The sequence below is a fragment of the Phalacrocorax aristotelis genome, chromosome 5, assembly GCF_949628215.1.
Source record: "Phalacrocorax aristotelis chromosome 5, bGulAri2.1, whole genome shotgun sequence".
NCBI lineage: Eukaryota > Metazoa > Chordata > Aves > Suliformes > Phalacrocoracidae > Phalacrocorax > Phalacrocorax aristotelis.
The window spans coordinates 55,560,735-55,574,751 of NC_134280.1; the positions used below are offsets into that span (position 1 = coordinate 55,560,735).

At 35.9% G+C, this 14,017-nt stretch overlaps 1 protein-coding gene across 4 annotated transcripts in view; it reads left to right on the forward strand.

Annotated features, from left to right (window-relative positions):
* USH1C (USH1 protein network component harmonin) overlaps positions 1 to 14,017 on the forward strand; it is a 51,655-nt gene that overhangs the window by 15,437 nt on the left and 22,201 nt on the right. For 2 of the 4 annotated variants that reach the window (XM_075094664.1, XM_075094666.1), the window contains exons 9-15: positions 328 to 412; positions 829 to 888; positions 1,170 to 1,226; positions 3,086 to 3,228; positions 3,853 to 3,918; positions 6,833 to 6,957; positions 9,621 to 9,697. In XM_075094664.1, the coding sequence (XP_074950765.1) occupies positions 328 to 412; positions 829 to 888; positions 1,170 to 1,226; positions 3,086 to 3,228; positions 3,853 to 3,918; positions 6,833 to 6,957; positions 9,621 to 9,697 (613 nt within the window). Of the gene's footprint in view, positions 1 to 327; positions 413 to 828; positions 889 to 1,169; positions 1,227 to 3,085; positions 3,229 to 3,852; positions 3,919 to 6,832; positions 6,958 to 9,620; positions 9,698 to 10,461; positions 10,512 to 13,345; positions 13,499 to 14,017 lie in introns of all 4 variants that reach the window. The other 2 variants (XM_075094667.1, XM_075094665.1) reach the window with 2 other exon arrangements.

Below are 14,017 nucleotides of genomic sequence, written 5' to 3' on the forward strand. Positions count from 1 at the left end.
TACATGCTTGCTTTCCAATGTCATTAGTGTCCCAGTCCCTTAGACAATGTAGGCCAGTATACTATGTTAGTTTCAACATGTAAGGAAAAATCCATAATCTTGAATATTTTTCTTCTATCTTTTTCTTAAATCACAGTTTTGTGCTGTAAAGGACAGAAAAGTAGGATGATAAATCATTGTGCTGGCAAATTCTGGTCTTTCAGAGTAGGCTAATACCACAAAAACATTCTCTAATAGGAAGCAAATTATGAGAAAATAACTAAGAGTTCTCACTGTATTATTCTATAAATATCATCTTATGAATGTTTGTTTTTTGTATTACACCAGTATTTCCAGTGGCCCAACACAAAAACCAGGCATTTTTATCAGCAATGTTAAGCCAGGTTCTCTTTCAGCAGAGGTGGGCTTAGAGGTAAGTATGCGACCTTCCAAGGTAGGTATCACAAGGAAATCTTGTTTGGTGTTTACTACTTCAAGGATTCTGGACCACTGTAAAGTCACTAGCTGTGGGGTTTTTTTTCCCCATGCGAAAGAAATACAGTTTCTTTACATTTCAAATGAAGTGAGTTTCCTAAATTTTAAGAACATGAGATGTGCCCTCCTGGGTCAGACCAATCGAGCTCAGTATTCTGTCTCAGACAGCGGCAACAGGAAATGCTAACATGGGAGGATGTGCAGGCCTGCCAGGTTTCTGCTCTGTTCCCCTTGTACTCTGCCAGTACCCATGATTATTGTATTAAGGATGTTAGAGAGTATGTATTTTCCTGTTCTCATTTAATATATGTACTAATTTAGTATCTGTACTAAAATTTGGATTAACTTCTTTAGGTTGGTGATCAGATTGTTGAGGTAAATGGAGTGGACTTTTCTAATGTGGATCATAAAGAGGTATGATCAAGTCTTCCCAATTCCCTGAATACATCATTGTCAGCTTATTAAGCATCTGTCTGATTTTCTGGCTGCAAAAAATACGTTTTCATATCAGCCTACTTAACCAGAGTTGTGGTGTAATGAACATGGGAACCTGGAGATCTCAATACCTATGGCCCGGTTTAAGTCTAGTGGGTCTTCTGGAAATTCCAGCTTTGACAACCAGCATCTTTCAACCTGTTTATACAGGCCTTTTATCACTTAATTCAGACTGATTTTTGTTTTGTTTCAATTTGCAGGCTGTCAGAGTGCTCAAAAGCAGTCGTACTTTGACTATTTCTGTGGTAGCAGGCGCTGTAAGTAGTTACTAAAAGCAGAACATTTGTCAAAATTAGTATGTGGGCAAATAAATGGTAAAAATAGATAAGAAGTAAAGCTGTGTTTCATTATAATGTCTATACCACTAAGCTCTGTCAAACCAGGGCAGTGTTGAATGGCTTTTAATTATTCTATTGATAACTATCCACAGTATTCTCAAATAAAAGAGTTTCATGACTGTGGGCCAGTGCAAAAATGTTCCCTTGACAAGGAATGGAAATTAACTTTCTTGCAATGGTTTCTCATATTTGAGAGCTTCTGTACAAATAGGTAGCTGCTTCTGCTGGATCATGAAAGGTGAATTGGATTGGAGTGAATGAATTTTTCCTAATGAATAGCTGATGTCTTAGTGTTATTCCAAATTAATTCCTTGTGTAGCTGTTCATCTGATCTCTTTAGTGTATCAACACATTGAAAATTGTTCAATTTTCCATTTCCACTGTTTTGTGCAACAGAACTATGTGCCTTTGGGGCCTAATCTAAATCCAGCTGAAATTAATTAAATCTTTCCACTGACTCCAGTGTGGCTTTCAATAAATGCTTCAATGTTTTTGCTGCTTTAATCCTTCATATAGTAAAAAGTATAGTTACATACAAGAGGATACTCAAGTTCCATAGACTAATCAAAGATGGTATTTTATAATTGCCTTGCAACTGAATTAAATCGGGAAAACAAGATTTAATAAATCATTTCAGTTATTTCCTAAGGGCTCATGTATACTGTGTAGTTATATTAAGGAATTCATGGTTTAACTAAACCACTCTTACAGTAACAAAAGATGCAGTTGTCCAAAGGCATTATAGACAATGTTTATACTCCAGACTAGCTGATTAAGCTCCAGGAACTCAACATTCTAAGGTCTTAGTTTCAACTCCCAGATACTATACCAACTGTTAGAAAAGATGGGATCTACTCCAGCATGTACCACTGGGGTTGCATCCTTAAAATGGTGAATTTTTGCTATGGAACTCTTCTGCTCCACCCTACTTCACCTTGCATGTCTCTCCTTTCCTCAGTACGCATCTTTGTGCTGAAGAAAAGACTGCAAAAGGAAACAACCTGTCTACTGTTTTTTGGTCAGCAAAGACCATGGTGCAAAGGCATTCTTCACTGCCTTTTGTTTTTTTTGTTCGAGCTTTCTACTTTGAGCCTTAGAGACATGATAAATTTTGCCTTCCTAATTAACATGGGATTTTAATTTCAGTAGTGAAAATTAGATAAATATTATCAAAGTGTTCCACAAAGAGGACCGTGGAAATATCTTCCTTGCATAGAAAATAGTGCTGGTGTCTTAACTACAAAGCAAATGAAACAGGAACAAAACCAACTGAAACACATCAGCTAATATAACCTTTGGGCAATGTAGGTTCCCTATATTTGGGTTCCCTGAATGATGGTACATTTCCACAGCAGCCAGGCACAAGAGCATTAAAACCCATAACTCCGTAGTTGTTGTCCTCATTGGGATTCATTCAATGTGCTGTTCTCTAGCATTGTACTGCTCAGTTGGATTTCAAGAAAGCATAATGTGGAATTTTTTCTGGGTGACACACGGAGCATGTCTTTGACATGACCTCTATACTGTTGTTGCTGACTTTAGTAGTTGCATGTCTCTTCTGAGCTGTTTAGCACATCATAACTTTGAAACTGAAAATGGAGTAGCTCTTCAGAATGAAGTGGTCAGATCGCTCAGGGTCTTTCAGAAAGCATTCCTCAGAAAAAGTAATGTGAGGAAATAACAGATGTGGTAGTATGTAATTAGTTTTGCATTGTTTCCTAGAAGAACTACATTAACGAGACTTTCACAACTGATTTGGGTGGTGGTCCTGATTGCAGGGAAAGCAGCTGTTCATGACTGAAGAAGAAAGGCAGAGAGAAGGACGTCTCCGTGAGCAAGAACGCCAGGAGTTAATGCATCAGAAGCGACTTGCGCTGGAGACTAACAAAATCATCAAAGAGCAGCAAGAGAAAGAGAGATTGTAAGGACTCTGTGTAGGGCAGTCTGAAAAATTTAGCTTGGATTTGGAAAGGGCATGGAAGACAGGAACAACTGTGAGAAGAATTCCCACTTAGATTAACTTAACTTTGCTGTTGCAGAGTCTCTGTTCATAAATCCATATCCTGTGGTGCTCTTGACATTCTGGGTTTTCAAAGCTGAAATCATTCAAACACATCTTGAGTAGAAGGGGCACTTTGTGCCCCGACTGTGATATCTATGTGATATTTGTATGATTCAGTGTGACATTAGTTATTTACTGATGCCATTCCCTCATATTTATTTTTTTTTTAAGCAGGGCAGTTAAAATTTTATGCTCTTACAATAACAGACTGTGGAACTGTCTGAGAAGGAGGTGGTGATTTAGAGTTAAATAGATGATATGCCCTTATTTTTCTAGATGGTCATGAATGTCCTCAGGGTTCCTATGAAAGGATATTGAACCCTTGGTATCTCAAAGACAACTTTTAAAAAAGGATATTTTTCTCCAGTGTGTATGTATTTACTGTCTATATCTTTTACTAACTATATACTGACACACTTTTGTACAAGTTCTTACTCAGAAAATATTATTTCTATCATTATGTCCTAATTCCTCTTATTATAGAAGAAAACTGGAGATTTCCCAGAAGGCTGCAGAGGAAGAAGAGAGATATCGCAGAGAAATAGAGCAGTAAGTAAAAACCCACATAGGCAATATGCTGCCTGGAAAAGGGTCCTTATAATATATTAGATTAGGCTGAAAATATTCTGCATATTCTTTTCTAATAGCGTATATATTTCCATTTAGCTAAATGTAGGGCACAATGCATAGGAGAAAATACACTACAGTTACAGAACAGGAAACTGATCTGAAAATCAGCACCTGGAAGACATGAGGGTTATGGTGATAATAAATTCAATGTGAAATTGAAGTTAGGTGCTTATTTTACAAATGTTATAAATGTGTAGAGAAACCTAAGATTAAGGGAGTTCTGTGTCTCAGGACGTTGTCACAGAACCACTACATTTAATTTTAACAGGAAAAAAGAAATGAATACTGCAAGGAAATGGATCAGGGAAGAAACAGAGAAGAATGACTAAAGAGTTGGAAAACATGCATATACTTGAGGGCTTGATGATATATCCACTTGGCTTATATTTTAAAACAAACAAACAAACAAAAGCCAACCCCATGCATTTGTTCACGATCTGAAAGAGTGTACCCAGTGTGGAATATAATAGCTTTTTCAGTCTATCAGACAGTTCTGAAAACAAAAACTGTAGATTTAGACTAAAATAAAGACTACATGATGCTAATTTAATTGAGTAGAAATTTCAGTCATAAATTTTAAGTAGGCTTTTGCTTTTTCTAAAGAGAGAATTAATTAACGGCAGCACTGAAAGCTGGAATTTCTATAACCTATTTTATTCAGGAAATATGATTTTTATTATCACAGTCTATTCTTGTTTTAAAAATCTGATTCTAGGAACTAGACACATTCAAAGTCTGTATTCTAATAAGGTCAGTACTATGCATGTAACATAAGCATTGTTTTACATTTGGAACTTTAAAATTTACCAGTATAATGTGTTGTTGTTATCATAGTAATTAATTTCTTTTCTAAATGATGTTAAGAAATTGCATGAAAGATATTGTAAAATTGCGCAATGCCTGTTTTTATGCAACCTTTTAGAGCTAAGATTGACACCGAAGTATTCAGCTTTACACCTTTGACATCTTAAACAGTTTTTAATTCATTCATTCACTTAAGTCCCTTTTCATGTACCTGTATTAGCTAAAGTTCTCTGACAGAAAAAGTGCAGGGATTTCTGAATCTGTGAGGTGCAGAAGGGAATATATTCCCCAGCTGTCACAAGAGAAAAATCATCTGACAGTCCTGCTGTGGAGTCTAGTTCAGCATATGCATGAATTCTTACACATTTTTCTTTTCTAATTCCTGGGGAAATAGATAACATTCTCTTCACAGGTGAAGAACAATTCCTTTCTCTAAATCCAGGTTGCCTGTCTGTTACAATGAATGTTCACTGTCTGCAGTATCCTTTTGAGTTAAGGGCATCTTTACTCACTCAGTGAGGACTTTCATGATTGGGCTGCCTTGAGGGCTGTTTGTTGTAAGGTCTAGTATGTCTTTATACTTCCTTGTGTAAATCCCAAGTGCTGCTCAGGCACTTGTTAAGTTTTCCTGTGTTACCACCCAAACTGGCTAAGTCAGTGTCAATCCCTTTGGTGTAGAGGAGGAAGGATGGTGGTACAGGAACTTCCATATTGTAAGGCTTAAATTTAATAAGCAATTGCAGACAGACAGTTTCACTAGAATATAATGCTTTCCTTTATCAAGAGTTTGTGAGGATGACCCTTCGCTCCATTTTTAAAGTCCTTTCTGCCGGCATTCCTTGTATAAAATCACTGTGCCCTTTATTAATATCCTGCATATGTTTTAGGAAAAAAAAAAAATAAATTTGTCTAAATGACAGAGGTCCTTAACTCTGTATTTCAAGTTACATTGTAACCTCCCCTTTTTTATAAATTAAAATGAAATATAGTAACAGAACTAAACATCCTGTCCAATGTTGCCTGTTATTTACTATTTACTATACTAGTATTTAAATACTGAATTCAGCTGCGGATTTAATGGTTATTTGACCACATGTGGATATATTTTAAATTTACCTTAGCTAATTTAGAGATGCAAAAGATAATCCAAGTATAAATAACATCATATATATCTAAGACCTGGTAAATTTTGTCACCATGTATCAGTTTAACAGTTCAAGACAAGCTATACCAGCTACAAGCTTTTAGATTATAAGGCAGTTCTCTTGTGACTTATTTGGGATCTGCTGAATTTTCCTTCAAAATGTATTTTTTGTGATCATGGTGGCTTTCTAGGTACTTTCTAGGTCATTTCCTTGTTTTATGAGCTCCTAAAGTGTGACAATACCTTGTTTCTTTTTTTCTTTTTTCCTCCCCCCTAGAATGCTGATTTAATGTGGTTTGTGTCTCACCAGTATTTTGTTCTTTTTGAGAAAAGTCACTTTTTAGTGTAGCCTAGGACTATATGTTTAGGAAGCAATCATCAAAATGGAGATAAGATATAGAAATAAGACACACTTTTTAGGTATAGTTCACCATTGTAACATCTGATTTAGGCATATGGTAGATGTTCTGACAATTAGTATTTTAGTTAAAACTGACTATTTATCTAATAGATACTTCCCAGTTCTAAAAATGAAAAAATATTAGGTGAGAGGTGATTTGTGGCTTCAGTTAAGGTGACAGTATTGTAGTGTATCACTCTGGGATTAATATGTGTGCAGGTGATTTCAAAACTGGCCTTAGAAGTCTCAATATTAAATAAGAATATTTTACTCAGTTATGTTATATTTTACAAATTATCTTTGTAGCTTAGTAAATGAAACTTAGATTGATGAAAGGAATTTGCTTTGGGGGACTTGGCAGTTTATTATGTATCATATTAGAGAAAAAAACCAAACATACTGAACACTAAATAATTTTAATGAATTTATATTGATGCTGTTGGGTTTATGCTCAGAATTCCTAGCTGTGTTTTTTTTTCCTATAGGATAACAGCAGAGGAAGAGAAATTTAAAAAGGAGTGGGAAGAAGACTGGGGCCCTAAAGAGCCTCCCAAATCTCTAAAAACTGTAACTGCAGAAGTGCACTCTGCCCCTCATTCCAAACACAAAAGTAAGTCATTGATTTCAATCTGCTTCCTAGGGAAAGTATTTCTTTTAAAGACATCACTGAGCTGTATGGAATATATCACCAGCTTGTGTCCAAGCCAAACTAGATATGACTTGGATATTTTCAGAAGGCTGGAAGCGTATTATAGATGAATTTAATAGCTCTCATTTAACAGATACCTAGTTCTCAAAATCTACATCCACTCAAACAATCATGGTTGTTAAAAAGCAGCAGCAGGAGGGAAAAGAAAAACATAAAGCTCATTAAGAAATTGTCTGAGTATCAATCTCTTCAACTTGGGGCTTTGGTGCATTGCTTTCCATGTTGTTTCTGTTCAGTGTTTTGCTTGTCAACCTTTTCACAGAGCAGTTCTTGCATCAGTAGACTTGTGCTGATTTCTACTCTATGTCCAAATGGAAGTAGTGCTGCGTTTTCTTATGATATGTGATGATGTTTTTATGTCCATGTGGATAAGCTGACATTCAAATGCTAAGCTGTATACAAAAGAGTGCTTTCATCTCAGTGAAGAAAATATTACTTATAGTAATAAGTAATGTTTTAGTTTTTATGGGCATTTTGTTACTGGATTTTGTTACTTTTGAAAATGAAGGTGTGAAGAAGCGAAGACAAGTGTTTGGTTTTGTTATTTCATGTGGAATTAGCTTTGAGCTTTCTGCATTAATCATATCAGAAAATAATTTAACATAACTTCTATATTTGAGCAGAGATCTTGGGAGGTGGAGTGCTTGAAGGTAGAAAACTAGTACTAGATTTGCAGTCTCATTTGGAGAGAAGTAACACGTTATGTACTACTCCTATTGTTACCTTTTTTCTTCTCCCTTATTCTAAATCAGTGTGGAGATTAGGGGTTTGAGTGTGTTTTGTCTGCTTACTTCTAACTAGAAAAGATAGATACGGAATCCCTGCTTTTGGCCTGGAAGAAATTAATTCGATGTTTAATTTTCAGAAGAATCTAAAGATCTTTTCCCTCATCTCTTCACCAGCATCCTGGTCCTCTCTTATTTTGGCAGTCTTTGGGGGCTGTGGGGATGTCTGGAAGCTCCTTTGATTCTCTTCTACAAGGAGGAGTAAATTACTTAATTGAGTAAACAACTTAATATATTGAATGTGATTTCAAAAAAAGCAACAGAAGCCATTGTTGCAAAACAACAATAAGACACTAGATAAAAAAAGAGAAGAATCAAAGATTCTTAAGAATTAGCATTTTTTTTAAAGTGGTTTTTCCTAGATTGTTTGTCAAAACCGTTTCTTGCCAGCATGTCTTTCATATCTACTTTTTTCCTTCTCAGGCTAAAGAATTTACCACATCATTTTTCTGCATTTCACTTTCTTCTGCTCATGCTCTTTTGACAACTGTCTTGAAAATTAAATGATGATGGCATAATAACGTTTACAACCGTTGGAAAAATAATCTTGCATGCTAAGAGCTTGCATAGTGAATCGTGTAAGTGTGTACTAATTAAAAACATGGAATCAGAGCTTCTGAATCAATTCCTGGTGACCTATTCATGAGAAAGCAAGGCACATTTCTAAGCATTTGCAAAGTTCGGGCATCTGTCCGTGAGGTGCTGTGTGTAGTAGCAGATCTGTTTATATCTGCTTTATTAATAAATAGACCATGTGTCAGTGGGGGGAAAAAAAAATCCTCCTTTTTGAAATATGGATTACCTGTAGACTTTAAAACACTTTTCCCTTACTTCTTGTTTCTGTTCCCCTCCTACTATCACTTTCGTTACAGAATCTATCTCGTCTTCCTCCCATGTTCTTTCCTGTCTCTTTCCTCTCTTCATCCATTGCAGCAAATTCTTCACAAACAGGTGGTAGTCTGCACAGCCTAAAAATTGATTTCATATCACTGGCCAGTCCACTTCAGAATTAGTCAGGAGACTGAGGAGGTATTGTTTGTACACTGCAACTTTTCCATGAAGAATTGCCCTGAAGTGTAAGTCTGATCAAGTTGTCCAAAGGAATTTAAGATGCTTAGAGCTTAATTTGCAGTTAAGAAGCTAAGCTGGGAGCTATAGATAGTATGTGGAGAGTGTACTGAAATGGTATTAGACAAAGGAAAAAGTGGAAAGTGCTTGTGGAGTAGGTATTGCATAACTTAAGGGAGACCTGGATCAGTTCCTAACCTGATTACATTATTTTTTTGTGACTTTGGGGAAGTCACTTAACTTTTCATGGATGAGAAACTGAGGTGGGGAGGTATTTCTTCTGCAACTGTCTTTTATCCATTTAGTTTTCTGATTCTTTGGGTCAGTTTTTTCTCTGTATAGAATTTACACCTGTGACAGCACAGTAGAAGGCTGATACTTCTTTTTGAAGCCAGATATCCCAGAACTGCTGATGATTAAATTACAGGAAAAGCCACCTACCTCTGCAGGCTTCCCTTCATAGCAGAGCAGACTAACTGGCCTTATGCAGATCCCAACTGCTCTTCAGGTTGAGGGTTGGAAATTGAATTTATTTGATTTAAGCAGGAGCTCATTTTTTTCAATTATGTGGAAAAATACCCCGTTGCTAACTTCTTTTTATTTCATGGAAACTTCTAGTCACACATTGCTGATCTCTTTTTCATTTCATGGGAACTTCCAGTTACACTGTCATTTCTGTCTCCTCACTCCTTTCCTCCTTTGTTTCTCTAGTAGATTTAAAGGGAGTTGCACATGACCAACTTGAAACAGATGACATGGATGAAGTGATCATGAAGCAGGACAAACAGGTTGGCCGCTCAGCTGTAACTTCCTATGCTGATTCAGATTCTTCCTGTATTTCCCTTCCTCCTGACAGTCAGTCTTGACACTGAACTGATAATTTGGTTTTGCTAGGGCAATATGTGTGGTCCTTTGGTAAATAATGAAAGGTTATGACACTGTTGCTGTCATTGCTTTCTAAAGATACCTTGATGCAAATACAAAATCTGTCTATCCTACAGAAGGGTGGATTGTATTGAGAGCTATGTGTGTTATTGGTGTTTCTTAGAAAAGAATTTGTTATCAAAATTTTATATATGTTTTTACTTAGCAGTGTGTTCTTTAATATTTATGTGCTTCACTCAAAATATTTTATCTTGGAAATGAAGCTTTTCTTGTCTCCTCAAATGTCACTGTGTTCTGCCACAAGCTTGAATGAGATTGAATACCTGTTTCATTTTATGTAGGCTCATTAAAACTAGTGAAAGTAGGACTGTGACCATAGAAATCTTAGCAATGCATATGGCTCTATGGTTCTGTATGAATATTACTTGTTGTATTTGCTTTGTGTAACATAAAATGTGTATCAGTAAAATAAGGGTAACTTGTGACTAAATGTACTAGCACAATTTCTCAAGTCATCGTCTAAGAACTTGTTATGTAACATCGAACCTTTGGTGTTGCACCTTCAAATAAAGTTTAATCAGTTACATGTATCAGCATGGATTGATCTGAATCTGAACTAGTCTCTGACTTTTCATCAAAAAACAGCTTTTCCTTTACCTTTTTGTAGCTTTTGGATGGTTTTATCAGTATGAAGGAAAATTTCCCACAATCCGCAAGGTACAAAGTTTGATATATTAATTTGTTTGTGGTGCATTTTAATTTTATTTCCTCTTCTTTCTTCTTCTCTGTTATTACTAGACATTTTTTATAGTGAAATACTTCTTCTTTTAACGTGTGCACAAATTAAGATGCGTTTGGGATGCATCTGCCTAGGAGTTTGTCCTTTTGAATGCTTTGTACTTTTCAAGTCCTGCCAGCTGCAGTGGAAAGTGTATGTTAATACAATGTAGAAGGTGTTCAGTACAGGTGGGCAGTGCATGTCTTCATGTTCTCCAAAAGTCCTCAGAATAATGCATTAAAAAAAAAAAATACAGAGGCAAAAATTAAATGGGAACTAAGTACACAGTTCCCAGTTATACCTTTGCAAATATCCCAGTAGAGGAGTGCTGAAGGCAAAAGGCTTTTAAGCATGTACATCATGAAGAATGAGCAAAACCAATTGAAAAATCTTTAAGCTTGATAGAATACTTTTTATATCTGTAGAGTTGCTGCTAAAGTACTGCAATTTCAGATAAGACTTTATTCCTGCTGTTTCTTTATTCTCTACTTCTTTCAATGTATATTAGCCATATTATAGGGTTTTTGTGGTTGTGTTGTGTGTTTTGGGTTTGTGTGGTTCTTTTCGTGACGGTTGATGGTAATTAACTGGGGTAGAAGTGTCAAGGAGAATTCATATGTCTATCTCATGAGAACTCAAGGTTTCTGAGGAGGTCAGGATTGTATCTGATAGGTGAAGTATTTGTGTCACCGTTTTTAGGACTGTTACTTTAACCTCCTGTGTGGACAGGAAACGCCTGTTCTCCTTAACAGAGAGTAGGAAATGATGGTACACTCTGATATGTTTTGTACTGCTGGAAACTGTAAATCACCGTGCATCTGTAACTTGTGTGAAAGCCAGTATAGTTAGGATTTCTATCTGAAAAGTATAAATACATGTTATAAAAACAGTCTCTTCACTCAAATATGTTATCTTCTGTATTGCTGCTGACAAAGAAAGTTTAGAGAGCCTCCAAATACCTCTTCATATAGTAATGAAGATCTTACCCAGTTCCTGTCAAGCTCTACTACATAGTGTGGACTAGGAGCTTGAGAAGATGTATTTTAAATCTCTTTTTCTTTTAGAAATATTTTTAAATCTGAAAGTGTTGAATTTCCATCCTACTCAAAATTGCTTATTGCTTTTTTGTTTTGCTTTAAACCCCAAGTTTCACTCTGTACTAAAAATGTCTTTAATAGGAAGTGAACTGAATCCATGGGGAAAATGGATGGAAAGGATGACTCATTCTGTTGTATCTGAATGCAGTGAATGCAGCTAAGATTGTCTGATATATGTTCATTTTCTAGAACACTTTGGCATGTGTACTGCTTAGTGTGCCTTCAAATTCAGTAATTTTTCATGTTGATACATAGCAGGTTGACCTGCCAGATGTTACATTTAGTAGGCAGTACTAAATGTATCTTCTAATTTATTAGAGGATAAGATAATATCAACAATTGTTATTAAGGTACAAACTAATAAGCCATGAATAAAACATGTCAACAGAATTATGTTTATGCTAAAGCATTAGTATGAAAAGCTATATTTTTATACTTCTTAAAATATCTGTCTCTAATCATTGGTTGGGGTGGTTTTTTTTATTTCCCCCACCCCCGAAACACCATGATCACTTAACCATGAAACAATAGACAATATCCCACTGAACACAGCAATACAGATTTCCAGTTCACTACTTGACTGGGATAATGGAGTTTTGTAGCTGCCAGGGAAAATGTCTGTTTTCCAAGGCTTTATTATCAATATTGTATGTAAAAGGAGGAAGGAAGACTAATACTACTATGTAAGGTGAAGCGTGTTCATGCTTCAAATTTCCAGAAGTACCACAAAAAGTCAGTAGCTGATGATAATAAGCAGAGCAAAGTGAAACCTGAAGCTTTGTCACTCTGGGCACTGGCACTAATCAACAGTAAGTGGCCAGCTGTGGCTTCTGTTTAGTTTTTGATGAATAAAAGGAGAACATGGGCTTTCAAATATGAACTAGGCCCTACCAGTACAAACGGGAGATGGTAGCAGAAATGTGACGTCTTTAAAGTAGAAATAAGGAGCAGGGGGTATTTCAAAGACAACAAGAACGGAGGCTCCAAAAAGACAATGTAGTTTTCCCCTTTGGTTGCACTCCACATGTAAAATTTTAGAGTTGCTTTGTGCTGTATTAGTTCTCTTGTGTGAGTAGATTTTATCCAATGCTTGTAGGAGCTACTTGGTCTTTGTGATGCAATGTTCTTTCCTAGAAGCAATTCAGTTTCTGCACTTACCTAAACTTTTCATTTGTAATTGCTTATTTCAGTTGGATCAAGGCATGCAATGTTGGTTTTAGGACATATGCATGAAGATGTTTTATGCATAGAATATTCACATCTACTTATACATGAGCATCTGTCACCTGAAAGGAGTCTTGTATTCATATAAAAATACCAGAACAGAGAGATGGCAAATCAAGACCTAACCAAAACTGTTAGAATATTCAAAGTTTGGTAGTGGTTTTATGCCCCAATGTTGTAACTTTGCAGAGGAGAAAAAAAGTTGAACTGTCCTATCTTGTCCTACTTAAGTTAATGTGCATAGGCCCTCCAAATAAGGTATAATTTCCTGCAGAGTGCTGGGGAAATGGACTTCAGATTTTCTTTCAAAAGGCCATCCCCATCCTATCACAGACTGTAATTAAATTTTCAAGGCAGGCACTCATGTACTGAGCTTGAAGTTTGCAATGTTTTTAGCTGTTTTAAAAATTTGTTAAAAAAAAAAGAAAAACAAACCCATCAAAACTTCCCAGAAAGGGAAAGAGCAAAAGAAGTCAAAAAGTGACAGTCTGTGTGAACAGAAGAAGAACAAAAAGCAAATGGAGTTTGAGCAAAAACTTGCCAAAGAGAAAGAAGGAATGTTGGAGAGAGAAAAACAACTGAAAATAAATCGTCTTGTGCAAGAGGTATGTTGTGTTCTCCATTAAGTGCAAAATTATATTGGAAGAGAATGAGCTGAATCTTTAGTTGAAATTATCTTAGCAGGACACTTGCTTACTTCTGTCAAAGATAGGGAAGTTTAAAAAAAATTGGTGTTGCACTGCAAAACTGTTCCCAAATTGCTTGTTTCTATAGTCAGTTTTTGCCCAAATGAGGATACCTCTGCAGTTAATGAGTATCCATGTGTAGTGATGAGTTTAATGAAAGACAGCAAAATAGGAAATCTTTCTCAAAAGCGTAATTAGTTTTAAAACTCATCTAAATGGCATTTCATACTTTTGAAATGTGTTTGTATTGTAACTATACCTATAACCTTTTTTCATGCACTGATGTTATGGTTAAGGTATCTGAGACAGAACGAGAAGACTTGGAAGAATCAGAAAAAGTGCAGCACTGGGTGGAAAGACTTTGTCAGACACGGTTAGAACAGATCTCCTCTGTGGAGAATGAGTCTCCTGAGGTAAAATTCTGGCTTCTCAACATAT